Source organism: Somniosus microcephalus, chromosome 11 (genome assembly GCF_052327205.1).
Source record: "Somniosus microcephalus isolate GS21.2 chromosome 11, FLI_Smic_1.0, whole genome shotgun sequence".
Taxonomy (NCBI): Eukaryota; Metazoa; Chordata; class Chondrichthyes; order Squaliformes; family Somniosidae; genus Somniosus; species Somniosus microcephalus.
The window spans coordinates 148,152,070-148,165,878 of record NC_140997.1 but is presented as its reverse complement, the minus strand read 5'-3'; the positions used below and the strand labels follow the sequence as shown (position 1 = coordinate 148,165,878).

General features: G+C 44.6%; 1 protein-coding gene across 1 annotated transcript in view; it reads right to left on the bottom strand.

Moving 5' to 3' along the window:
* Window positions 1–13,809, bottom strand: part of LOC147110942 (inositol 1,4,5-trisphosphate-gated calcium channel ITPR1-like) — a 509,662-nt gene that overhangs the window by 338,573 nt on the left and 157,280 nt on the right. The window contains exons 10-11 of the mRNA XM_085999984.1: window positions 9,646–9,750; window positions 9,517–9,561 (exon numbers count right to left, since the gene is read on the bottom strand). Coding sequence (XP_085856110.1) covers window positions 9,517–9,561; window positions 9,646–9,750 — 150 coding nt within the window. The remainder of the gene's footprint in view (window positions 1–9,516; window positions 9,562–9,645; window positions 9,751–13,809) is intronic.

The window sequence follows — 13,809 nt, the reverse complement described above, 5'->3', positions numbered from 1 at the left end:
CAGGTCCATGAAGGCGTCCCTCCGCGCCAGCCTCGAGGACGAGGCTTGGATTGACCGCCTCCCGTGGGTGCTACTTGGCCTACGCTCCGCGGTCAAGGAAGACCTGCAAGCCTCAGCGGCGGAACTCGTGTACGGCCAGCCACTGCGCGTACCCGGAGAGTTCCTGCCCATCGCCACGACCCCCTGGTCGGCTGACCAGCAACGCCGCGCTTTCGCCAACCGAGCACAACAGTTTGCTCTGGTACCCACCGGCCGGCACGGCGAACCAGCAACCCGCGTACCACCTAGCCTGCACATGGCTAAATTTGTTTTCGTGCGCCATGACGCCCACCAAGGACCTCTACGGCCCCCATACGACGGACCCTACAAGGTACTCCAGACGGGGAACAAGTTCCTCCTCCTCGAAGTGGGCGGCAGAACTGACAAGGTGTCGGTCGACCGGCTCAAGCTGGCACACCTAGAGCCCGACGAACCCGTTCAAGTGGGCCAACCCCCACCGCGGGGCAGACCGCCTAAGAGCCCGACGCGTCCGACTGCCCCGCTCCCGACACCAACCGCCAAGAGCCGTTCCGGCCGTGCCATCAAGCCGCCACGCCGGTTCGTACACTCCCTACTAGCGGATTCTGGGGGGAGCTGTGTGGCGTACAGACCACAGAAAGGACACAATCCGCTTTTTGGTCCGTAGACTATAAATCAGGCGTCATGCCTTTAAGGAGGATCACACCTTTAAGAAACTCAATCTGCAACATAGTTAAGCCCAGAGCGGGGGAGGAGCAGTCGAAGCTGTGGACTGGAAAAGGCAGTCGTGCTTGGTGTAGGCTCTGACGCCATTTTGTGTTCAACATGCAGTCTTAAGAATTAAACCTTTTCTGTTGAACCTCTCCGAGTTCAGTATTTTTTGCTAGGAGTACGTAGACTCCTACAAGGTGCTGTTCCTCGAGCTTATGTTGAGCTTCATTAGAACAGTGTAGGAGGCTGAGGGCAGAGGTCAGAGTGGGAGTGGAGTGGAGAATTAAAATGACAGGCGACCAGAAGTTCAGGGTCACGCTTACGGACTGAACGGAGGTGTTCCGCAAAGTGATCACCCAATCTGCGTCTGGTCTCCCCAATGTAGAGGAGACCACATCGTGAGCAGCGAATACAGTATGTTAAATTGAAAGCAGTACAAGTAAATCGCTGTTTCACCTGGAAGGAGCGTTTGGGACCCAGGACAATGGGAAGGGAGGAGGTAAAAGGGCAGGTGTTGCATCTCCTGCACTTGCATGGGAAGGTGCCGTGGGAAGGGGAGCGGAGCAAATGTTGGGGGTAAATGAGGAGTGGAATAGGGTGTTGGGGAGGGAACAGTTGCTTCGAAATGCTGAAAGGGGAAGATGTGTTTGGCGGTGGCATCGCGCTGGAGGTGTCGGAATTGGTGGAGAATGTGGAGCTTGGTTAATTTATTGTTGTTACTACTTATCTATTTGAACTCTAAGCAACTGCAACGGAAGCAATTTCTACCAGAAGAATGGATTATGGTAGCTTTTAAGAACACATCAAGTCTTAAGATAAGAGGGCAATAAAAATCAAATCAGGCTCATCAATGCTCAGCTTGTTAGACTGTGCAGAGTCATTTTTATATACTCAAATGCCTTGCTTAATTATGCATAGAGCGCAACTTGCCAGAGCAGGTCTAAAGACTTGTATGGTCAAGAATGTTTCCACCTTTGGATACTAGGCCATCGTTCACAGATCAGTCTTCATCTAGAAAAGCATCCCAAGGCACTAGAGATGGTAAGAAAAAAACAATGGGCACTGAGCCTAAGGAGAGATTAGATGGGGCAAGTAAATGCTTGGTCAAAGAGGTGGTGTTTAAGGATGGCGCTAAACAAAAGGAGGGAGGGAAAGAGACGGAGAGGTTTAGAAAGGAAATTCCAGAGCATGGGATTGGGCAACTTGAGGCAGTCGCCAATGATGGGGCGAAGGGAGGGTCGATGCACAAGAGGCCGGAGTCAGAGGAACAGAGAGTTCGGGAGGGGACGGGGCTTTAGGGCTGGAAGAGGTTACAGAGATAGGAAGGCCCAAGACCATGAAGGATTTTACATCTGAGGCTTTGGGGAAATGGGAGCCCCTGTAAGGCAGGAATGCTGGGTGAGTGGGACTTGGTGCAGGACAGGGTACAAGCAGCAGGATTACCAATTAGTAAGTGGATATTCACGAATTCCCATTTATTTTAAATAGACTTGAAACTGCTTGTTCGCCTCTGCTTGCCGGTGCCCACATTGGGCAAACTGGTTTCTGATTGGATGAAAAGACAGCTCCCAAGATTCCAGGCAGTAGATGCGGTAATGCTCTAGTCTTGACACTGGACACCCTTCTCTTCAGAGAATCGGGCAAACATTTGGTGATGGGAGCAGTGAATCGCAAACTGGTGTTGTTTCAGATACCAAATGACATCAACTGTCTGTTGGCAATTATTTTAAAAGCCAGGGAATCTTTAAGTTTCTGTAACTGATCTCACCAAGTTGTTTTATGTACCCCAGACAACTTGTAGACATAGAATTGTCATTCCTATATTAAATATATATTGCGAGATTATAAAGTACAGATTACAAGGTTGCAGCCAAAAGACCCATTCTTGAGCATTATGCAGCTGGAAAAAAAAGCTTTGTTCGAGAGAAAGAAAGAGAGGAAGAGAAAGAGAGAGTAAGTACAACTACTCCCCCTGCTGCTGAAATTGCATATTTCATCAGAAGTGAAATCTGGCTTTGTTGATCTCAGACAACAACTTGTATTTATATAGCACCTTTAATGTCGTAAAATATCCCAAGGCACTTCACAGGAGCATTATAAAACAAATTTTGACACCGAGCCACATAAGGAGATAATAGGGCAGATGACCAAAAGAATGGTCAAAGAGGTAGGTTTTAAGGAGCGTCTTAAAGGAAGAAAGAGAGGTCGCGAGGCGGAGCAGTTTAGGGAGGGAATTCCAGAGCTTAGGACCTAGACAGCTGAAGGTATGGCCACCAATGGTGGAGCGATTATAATCGAGGATGCTCAAGATGCCAGAATTAGAGGAGCGCAGATATCTCGGACGTTTGTGTGGTAAATCTCCCCTTAACTTCCTCTGCTCTAAGGAGAACATCCCCAGCTTCTCTAGTCTCTCCATGTAACTGAAGTCCCTCATCCCTGGTACCTTTCTAGTAATTCTCCTCTGCACCCTCTCTAAGGTATCCTTCCTAAAGTGTGGTGCCAAAGTTGGACACAATACTCCGGGTTGAGGCCTAACCAGTGTTTTATAAAGGTTTAGCATAACTCCCTTGCTTTTGTACTCTATTCCTCTATTAATAAAGCCAAGGATCCCATACACTTTTTTAGAACAGCCTTCTCAACTTGTCCCGCCACCTTCAAAAGATTTGTGCACATACACCCACAGGTCTCTGTTTCTGCGCCCCCCTTTAAAATTGTACCATTTAGTTTATATTGCCTCTCCGAATTCTTCCTACAAAAATGTATCACTTCACACTTTTGTGTTAAATTTTATCTGTCATTTTATCTGCCATTTCACTGGTCTGTCTATGTTTTCCTGAAGTCTGTTACTATCCTCCCCATTGTTTACTACATTTCCAAGTTTCATGTCATCTGCAAATTTTGTAATGATGCCCTGTATACCCAAGTCCAGGTCATCAATATCTATGAAAAAGAGCAATGGTCCCAATGCTGACCCATGGGGGACACTGCTGTATACTCTCTGCTTTCTATCTCTTAGCCAAATCCGTATCTGTGCTGCCACTGCCCCACTAATCCAATTGGGTTTCAATTCTGCAAACAAGTCTATTATGTGATACTTTATCAAACACCTTTGAAAGTCTACATACGCAACATCAACTGCACTACCCTCATCAACCCTCTCCATCAAAGAACTCAATCAAGTTAGTCAAACACGATTTGCCTTTAACAAATCCATGCCGGCTGTCATTTATTAACTCATATTTTTCCAAGTGACAATTAATTTTGTCTCAGACTATTGTCTCTAAAAGTTTCCCCACCACCACTGACTGGTCTGTAGTTGCCGGGTTTATCCATCTTCCCATTTTTGAACAGGGGCGTAACATTTGCAATCCTCCAGTCCACTGGCACCGCTCCCATATCCAAGGAGGACTGGAAGAGTGTGGCCAGAGCCTCTGCTATTTCTACCCTTACTTCCCTCAGCAACCTGGGATGCTTCCCATCTGGACCAGGTGACATTTATACTTTGAGCACTGCCAACCTTTTAAGTACTTCCTCTTTATCTATTTTTATCTTAGCCAGTTTCTCTCCCACCTCCTCCTTTACTGTGACATTGGCAGCATCCTCTTCTTTAGTGAAGACAAATGCAAAGTACTCATTTAGTACCTCAGCCATGCCCTCTGCCTCCATAAGATGATGTCCTTTTTGGTCTCTAATCAATTGGTGAAAAGTATAGTCAAGGCTTCATTAAGGGGCAAGGTGTCACCACTTGTCCGCCAAGATTCAGTCAAAGCCAGGATGTCAATGCAATCATCCACCATAAGATCATGGATGGCCAGGGTCTTGTTCACAATTAAACAGACACTCTGGAGGGAACAGAGAGTTGGTGATTGTTGATTCACTGGCAAAGTTCATGTTGTGTGAGAAGGTCAGCGAGACAGGAGGATGGGTCAGTGATGGATGCCTTCATGGGCCATTCAGAGAATGCCAAGAGAGGCACAGATGGTAGCTGTGGGCTTATCCCAGAGGTGTTCAAACCTGGAGTGGTGGCAGGAGATTCGGAAAGCAGAGGAGTGGTGATGGGTAGGGGTAGGGATGGAGTGTGGGCAGAGAGAGAGAGAGAGAGAGAGAGAGAGAGAGAGAGAGAGAGAGAGAGAGAGAGAGAGAGAGAGAGAGAGAGAGAGGAGAACTGAAAGGTGGCATGACTGGGTGGCACACAACAAGATTTTGCAAAATGGGACAAACACCCAATTGAGATCCTACATGCGGAATTCTGTAAAAGTATCCTCCGGACTCAAAGGAAAACAGTAAACAACGCATGCAGGGCGGAACTAGGCCAATACCCATTAATAATCACGATCCAAAAAAGAGCCACCAAATTTTGGAATCACCTACAAATGAGCAACCCCCAATGCTATCACTACGACGCCCTGAAATGCCAAGAGCTGACCATAAAGAAGAATACCCTCAGTCAACTAGTCCTGGGACTCAATAAAGTAACTAATAACAATACTAACAATAACCAGCCCCAGGACAGTGACAGGGTAACACAAAGAATTCGACCCAACACAATCGTCGCTAAGCAAAAGGAAAAATATCTGTCATATTGGGCAGAAACAACAAAAACCCAAAGCAAACTCAATTGCTACTTGGCCCTAAACAGACAATACAACATAGCTGATTACCTGACCATGGTAAAGGATAACAAACTGAGAAGAACCTTGACAAGGTACAGACTTAGCGAACATAGCCTAGCGATCGAAAAAGGCAGACACAGGCAGACCAGGCTGCCAAGAGAAGACAGGATATGCTCTCACTGCAGTCAGGGAGTAGTTGAGACAGAGATGCACTTCCTCACAGCCTGTGGAAAATATCAGGGCATCAGAGAGAATTTCTATCAAAAATTCTCACAAATATGCCCTGAATTCAGAAATCTGACTGACAACCAAAAACTCCCATTCCTACTGGGGGAGGAGAGAAGCTGTGTAACACTGGCGGCACACTATGTTACAGCTTGCCATGAACAGAGGGACAACCAGTAAACTAAGACAAGAGTATATATAAACAAGGCGAAAATATATTTATAAACTCAGGGATATACCTGTTTATACACTGTATGAATGGAACCGCGTTTATGTGTTCAACCATAAATGTATTTTGATGCTTTGGCAACATAAGATGTACCTTATCATGCCAATAAAGCGATTTGTATTGTATTGTATTGTATTGGGTGGCAGGAAGAGGAGCAGACAGGAGAGTATGACCTGCGACCTCCTCCTACTATTCATATGTTTTTAAAAGACTTTTGGGTTCCTTTTATTTTACCTGCTAATCTAATCTCATACACTCTCTTTGCCCTTCTTTTCCTTTTCCAGTTCTCCTCTGTACTTTGTATTCAGCTTGGTTCTATACTGTATTATGAACCTTACATTTATCACAAGCCTCCTTTTTCGGTTTCATTTTAATCTCTGTATTTTTAGTCATCCAGGGAGCTCTAGATTTAAATGGCCTTGCTTTTGCCCTTACCTTGCCATGTCTACGTAACTTAAATTCCCTCGGTGTCGCGGGTCATACTCTCCTGTCTGCTCCTCTTCCTGCCACCCAGTCATGCCACCTTGCAGTTCTCCCCTCTCCCGAGACTTTGCCCACACTCCATCCCAACCCATCACCACTCCTCTGCTTTCCGAATCTCCTGCCACCACTCCAGGTTTGAACACCTCTTGGATAAGCCCACAGCTACCATCTGTGCCTCTCGGAATTCTCTGAATGACCCATGAAGGCATCCATCACTGTCCCATCCTCCTGTCTCGCTGACCTTCCCACAAAACATGAACTTTGCCAGTGAATCAACAATCACCAACTCTCAGTTCCCCCCAGAATGTCTGTTTAATTGTGAACAAGACCCTGGCCATCCATGATCTTAGGGTGGATGATTGCATTGACATCCTGGCTTTGACTGAATCTTGGCAGGCAAGTGGTGACACCTTGGCCTTAATGAAGCCTTGACTATACTTTTCACCACCTGCCACAATGGCGATGTGGCCCTCATCACCAAATCTCACCCTGGTCTCTCCCTTACTCCTGTGTTACCGTCTTCTCCTTCAAGCACCTCTCCACGTTCCACGCCTCTCACTTCTCCTTTAAAGTCTTTTTTGTCCATCACATCTCCTTCAAGCTTCTCACTCAGCCTCCATATTGAGGGATGAATCATCATTGGCAATTTCAATCTCCATCTCAACTCACCTTGCCTTCTCTCCTCGAATCTCACTGCCATCCTATCCTCCATAAACCCCTTCTCCATATAAATTCTCCAATCCATATTCACCCCCCAAGAGCTTGCCATCTCAAGTAGCCCCTCTACTCCTATGGTCGAGCCCTACAACCCTCCCACTAAATGAAGCCACACAAAACTTGAGACTTGTCCATCTCGTGTAGTCCTTCCCTTTCCTCAGACTCTGGCCCCTTCTGCATCCCTCCTGCTCCTTTTACTCTACAGTTGGCGGACATGCCTTCAGCCGCCTAGTTACCATGTTCTGGAATTCCCTCCCTCAGCCCCTTCACCTCCTTCTTCTTTAAAAGACCCTCCTTAAAACCCACCTCCTTGACCAAGCCTTTATTGGTCCCTCTGAATAGCCCCTTCTTTGGCTTGATGTCCTTTTGTTTTTTAAATTACTACATTGCGATGGGGTGTTTTTCTAAAGGAGCTGCATAAACACAAGTATAATAGCAAAATACTGCGGATGCTGGAAATCTGAAATAACAACAGAAAATGCTGGAAATACTCAGCAGGCCAGGCAGCATCCGTGGAGAGAGAAACAGGGTTAACGTTTCAAGCCGTTTTCATTAAGCAGGTTGATGCATTAGGAACTCAAAGCTGAGTCTTTATTCATTGTCATGTATGGGCTAGTGTGCCCTGGGTTAACACGTAACTCCTAATCCTGGTAAATTGCTTTCTGGAGAATGGATGGGATGTCCACCCATCTCCCATCTCCTCCGAAAGCAATGTGTACAGGAGAGAAAATACTTCAGTCAGATTTACTTACAGCAGAAAGAATATAGATGTTAAACGACACAGTAAGATGCTAAAAGAATACAATAATCTGACTTGCACAACTGATCTGACTGGGTGACAAAGCCAGAAAATAAAGCCCGAAACCCTTACAGCCCGTGTCAATAGGTTCTACGCAACAACTTGCATTTATATAGCACCTTTAACGCAGTAAAGCAACACAAGATGTTTCACGGGAACGTTATCGGACAAAATTTGACACCGAGCCACATAGAGATATTAAGACAGGGGTAGGTTTTAAGGACCGGCTTAAGGGAGGAGCGAGAGGTAGAGAGCCAGGGAGGGAAAAAGCATGGGCGCCAATGGTGGAGCGATGAAAATCGGGGATGCACAAGAGGCCAGAATTGGAGGAGCACAGAGATCTTGGAGGGTTGTAGGGCTGGAGAAGGTTATAGAAATAGGGAGGGGCAAAGGGTTTGGAAACAAGGATAAGAATTTTTTTTAATCGAGGCGTTACTGGACCAAGAGTCAATGCAGGTCAGCGAGCAGAGGGGTGATGAGTGAACGGGACTTGGTGCGAATTAGGACACAGGCAGCAGAGTTTTGGATGAGCTCAAGTTTACGGAGGGTGTAAGGTGGGAGGCCGGCCAAGAGAGCGTTAGAATAGTCAAGTCTAGAGGTCACAAAGGCATGGATGAGGGTTTCAGGAGCACACAACTGATCTGACTGTGTAACAAAGTCTGAAACCCTTATGGCTGTTGTCAGTAGGTTCTTTGTAACAGTTACTGATACTGGATCTGTTTCCTGTTACCGAGTTTTTACTGACCCGTATTTGTTTGAAGTTGACTAGAAACAAGACCACGGGGCTGTTCCAAAATTAAGGGGGTGTTCTTCATTTAATGAGATAAGATCTTTTAAAGATAAGATTTTCATACACGCATCAAGCCCTGCATTTATTGCCCACCAAATGAATCATCCAAGCCATGCTCAAAGGGTTTGCAGCACTTGCCAACAACTAGTAATCACACTTCATCTGTCAATCTACATACATTAGCATTTCAAATCTTCATTCAAAAGTAGCTGATTTCCAAACACAGTCCTTTTTCCTTTTAACAATCATCTGTGGCCCTCCAATTTTTTTTTAAAGATAGATTTCTTTCAGAAAATAACATTTTGAGATATAATACAAGAGCAATTTGAGACAGGACATGTGGTAAGTGTAGCATGCTTGGCAAAAAGAGGCGACTTTGGACCTACGGTTCCCAAAGCTCTCCACAATTGGGGGTTTTCCTCATGTCTGGGCCCGTTGTAGACTAACTGATAGAGATTGACTGCCATGATTAGCCAGCAGCTCCATTACTTTTGTATCATGCGACTCACAGGATGGCAGGAGCAGATGGATCGTGAGCTTTTTTCAATCCAGCAATTCCTATGTTCCTATTTTGAACCCAAGTGAGAAAGGGCAGATTCTGTTTCAATGCTGACCACCTTTTTTGAAAAAAAATGGAGAGAGAAACTTGCAATTCCATGACAGGATGATCACAATTTGAATTCTGCTGGGCGATTATAAAAATTCATTGAAAATGTTATTATCGGCTTGAAAACTAATACCTCCATAGGCTAAGATGTGGAAATAAGCTGGGCAAAAAAAAGTGTACTACATGAACAATTAAGCTTTTCGTTTTAGATATTTGCAGACACACTACTCAGAGAACTGCAGCATTAGAAACCTCTACATTCTTGCCACTTCAGTATCCTGAACATCACTTACCGAGCATCTGCAGTATTTTGCTATCACTTACCGATGACCGGGAGTCTTGACACTCTTCCTGGTAATCTGGGTTGGCCTGGAAACACACAACATAACATCAGGTCCTGTAGAAAGTTACACAGCTTAGTTAAAAAAAAATTGAAGTAAAAGAAACACTCACATCGCCAACCTCGGCAGCCAAGTAGTTTCCGGTGGCCAAGTGTTTGAACCGGAAGAGGCTGTTCCAGTGCCCAGCTCCTCCACGGCACGGGTCATGTTGAACAACCTACAATGCAATAAAGACACATAGAACTTAGGCTGTACTTGGAGAAAATCAACTAAACCAAACGCTGGATCACATTCAATTCCAAGGACGGTGGCAATTCCTATTTACATGTGGATTAAACTTCCTAACAGAAGCTTGTTCAGTACATTCATTTGTACAACCTGATTGGGATTTTGCAAAAATAAACAGAGAGCCGCTTTACACTTCATTGAATGGTACAGAGCTTGACCATCACACGTGCGCAACAGCCCAATAGAGACCAGAGTCAATTCTCAGCACTGGCAGTCCAACAGAAGCCGACTGACCAACAAAACAATGGCATGCCTTGAACTGGGCAAGGACAGCAGTTGCAGGAACTGCGGTCATCCTGGTGAATGGGGATTTAAGGGCGACAATCTGTACAGACATGGCAGACACCAAGCTACTGAAACACTGCATACTAGAATGCAAGTAGTTGCCTTTGTGTAGTAAGTAAAACCTGGAAACCAGCAACATAGCTGCATGTCCACCACCTAGACCGGTTTTGCACCATGTTATGAATGATAGACTTCCAATTATATTAAAATCTGCATGGTCTTAGGAAGATCCTCATATTTTCAAGTGTGCTGAAAAGGGGATACAGTATTTAGAATTAGAGTAAACAAAACAAATGATAGAAAGAAAGAACTTGCATTTCTATAGCGCCTTTCACAATCTCAGGATGTCCTGAAGTGTTTACAGCCAATGAAATACCTCAAATGTAGTCGTTGTTGTAATGTAGGAAACATGGCAGTTAATTTGCGCACAGCAAATGGTGCATAGTTACCCCTGCAGAAAGGCTAGAGGTGCAGCTTCCAATTCCTTTTAAATTACTTATTGACTTGCAAACAGGCACAGTTTGAACTAACACAGGAGGTTTCTTTTTAGCATTTGACAACAGTTCTATTGTTCCTGGGTCACGTTGAGTATTTGATTATTGAAGCTAGCCTCATTTTGCAGTCGGGCACATTTTAGCGTGATCTGTTTGAAAACCGCCATGCTGAGCAATCGATCTCTGTGCACAGAATGCTAACCTATGTTCACAATTATTGTTAGAACATAAGAAATAGGAGCAGGAGTAGGCCAATCGGCCCCTCAAGCCTGCTCCGCCATTCAATAAGATCATGGCTGATCTGATCCTAACCGCCAATCCACTATCACAGAACCATCTCTTGAATCTAACAGAATTAGACACACGAAATAGGAGCAGGATCAGGCTATACGGCCCCTGGGCCCACTCCGCTACCCACAGGTACCTTGACCGATCCGAACCTAGACTCATGTCCAAATTCCTGCCCGCTCCCCATAACCCTTAATTCCCTTTACTTCTAGGAAACTGTCTATTTCTGTTTTAAATTTATGTAATGATGTAGCTTCTACAGCTTTTTGGGGCAGCATATTCCATGGACCTACCACCCTCTGAGTGAAGTAGTTCCTCCTCATCTCAGTTTTGAAAGAGCAGCCCCTTATTCTAAGACTATGCCCCCTAGTTCCAGTTTCACCCATCATCGGGAACATCCTCCCCGCATCCACCCGATCCAACCCCTTCACAATCTTATATATTTCAATAAGATCGCCTCTCATTCTTCTGAACTCCAATGAGTAGAGTCCCAATCTACTCAACCTCTCCTCATATGTCCATCTCCTCATCCCCGGGATTAACCGAGTGAACCTTCTTTGTACTGACTCGAGAGCAAGTATGTCCTTTCTTAAGTATGGACACCAAAACTGTACGCAGTATTCCAGGTGCGGTCTCACCAATACCTTGTACAACTGAAGCAATACCTCCTTATTTTTATATTCTATCCCCCTAGCAATGAAAGCCAACATTCCATTGGCCTTCTTAACCACTTGCTGCACCTGCATACTAACCTTTTGAGTTTCGTGCACCAGGACCCCCAGATCCCTTTGTACTTCAGTACTTTCCAGTTTCTTGCCATTAAGATAATAACTTGCTCTACGATTTTTCCTGCCAAAGTGCATAACCTCACACTTTCCAGTATTGTACTCCATCTGCCAAATCTCTGCCCACTTAATTAGCCTGTCTATGTCCCCTTGCAGGTTTTTTATGTCCTCCTCACTCACTACTTTCCCTCCCATCTTAGTATCATCTGCAAACTTTGATATGTTACACTCGGTCCCCTCCTCCAAATCGTTAATATAGATTGTAAAGAGTTGGGGACCCAGCACTGACCCCTGCGGAACACCACTAGTTACTGATTGCCAGTCTGAGAATGAACCATTTATCCCAACTCTCTGCCTTCTCTTAGATAGCCAATCCTCTATCCATGCCAGAATGTTACCCCCAATCCCGTGATTTTTTATCTTAAGCAATAATCTTTTGTGTGGCACCTTGTCAAATGCCTTTTGGAAGTCTAAATACACTACGTCCACTGGTTCCCCTTTATCCACCCTATATGTTACTTCCTCAAAGAACTCCAGCAAATTTGTCAAACATGACTTCCCCTTCATAAAACCATGCTGACCCTGTCCTATTAAATTATGATTATCCAAATGTCCTGTTACTGTCTCCTTAATAATGGACTCCAAAATTTTACCTACCACAGATGTTAGGCTAACCGGTCTATAGTTTCCAGCCTTCTGTCTACTGCCCTTTTTAAATAAGGGTGTTACATTAGCAGTTTTCCAGTCTGCCGGGACCTTTGCCGAGTCCAGGGAGTTTTGGAAAATTATTACCAATGCATCCACAATCCCTACCGCCACTTCCCTCAAGACCCTAGGATGTAAGCCATCAGGTCCAGGTGATTTATCCGCCTTGAGTCCCATTATTTTACTGAGTACCACTTCCTTAGTGATTTTGATCGTGTTTAGCTCCTCCCCCCCTTTAGCCCCTTGTTTGTCCAGTGTTGGGATATTCTTAGTGTCTTCTACTGTAAAGACTGATATAAGATATTCATTCAGTGTTTTTGCCATCTCCATATTTCCCACCATTAATTTCCCAGTCTCATCCTCTAAGGGACCAACATTTACTTTAGCCACCCTTTTTCTTTTTATATAACTATAAAAACTCTTACTATCTGTTTTTATATTTTTTGCTAATTTACTTTCATAATCTATCTTCCCTTTCTTAATCAATCTTTTTGTTATTTTTTGCTGTCTTTTAAAGTTTTCCCAATCCTCTATCCTCCCACTAGATTTGGCTACCTTATATGCCCTTGTTTTTAGTCGAATACTATCCTTAATTTCTTTACTTAGCCACGGATGGCTGTCTTTTCTTTTACACCCTTTTCTTCTCAGTGGAATATATTTTTTTTGGAAGTTGTAAAATAACTCCTTAAATGTACACCACTGATCATGTATCGTCTTACCCTTTAATCTATTTTCCCAATCCACTCTACTCAATTCCACTCTCATACCTTCATAGTCTCCTTTATTCAAGCTTAGCACGCTTGTTTGAGATCCAACCTTCTCACCCTCTAATTGAATATGGAATTCAACCATGTTATGGTCACTCATTCCAAGGGGATCCTTTACTAGGACATTTTTAATTAATCCCGTCTCGTTACACAGGACCAGATCTAAGGTTGCTTGCCCCCTGGTCGGTTCAGTTACATACTGCTCAAGAAACCCATCCCTAATACACTCAATGAACTCATCCTCAAGGCAGCCCTGCCCAATTTGATTTGTCCAATTAATATGATAGTTAAAATCCCCCATAATTATAGAGGTTCCCTTATTACAAGCCTCAACTATTTCCTGATTGATACTCCGTCCAACAGAGTTGCCACTGTTCGGAGGCCTATAGACTACGCCCACTAGTGTTTTTTCCCCCCTTATTATTCCTTACCTCCACCCAAACTGTTTCATTATCCTGATCTTTTGACCCAATATCATTTCTCTGTATTACAGTGATTCCTTCCTTTATTAACATAGCCACCCCACCTCCCCTTCCTTCCTGCCTGTCCTTCCCGATCGTTAAATAACCTGGTATGTTTAATTCCCAGGCATTGTCACCCTGCAGCCATGTTTCTGTAATGGCCACAAGATCATACCCATATGTAGTTATTTGTGCCATTAACT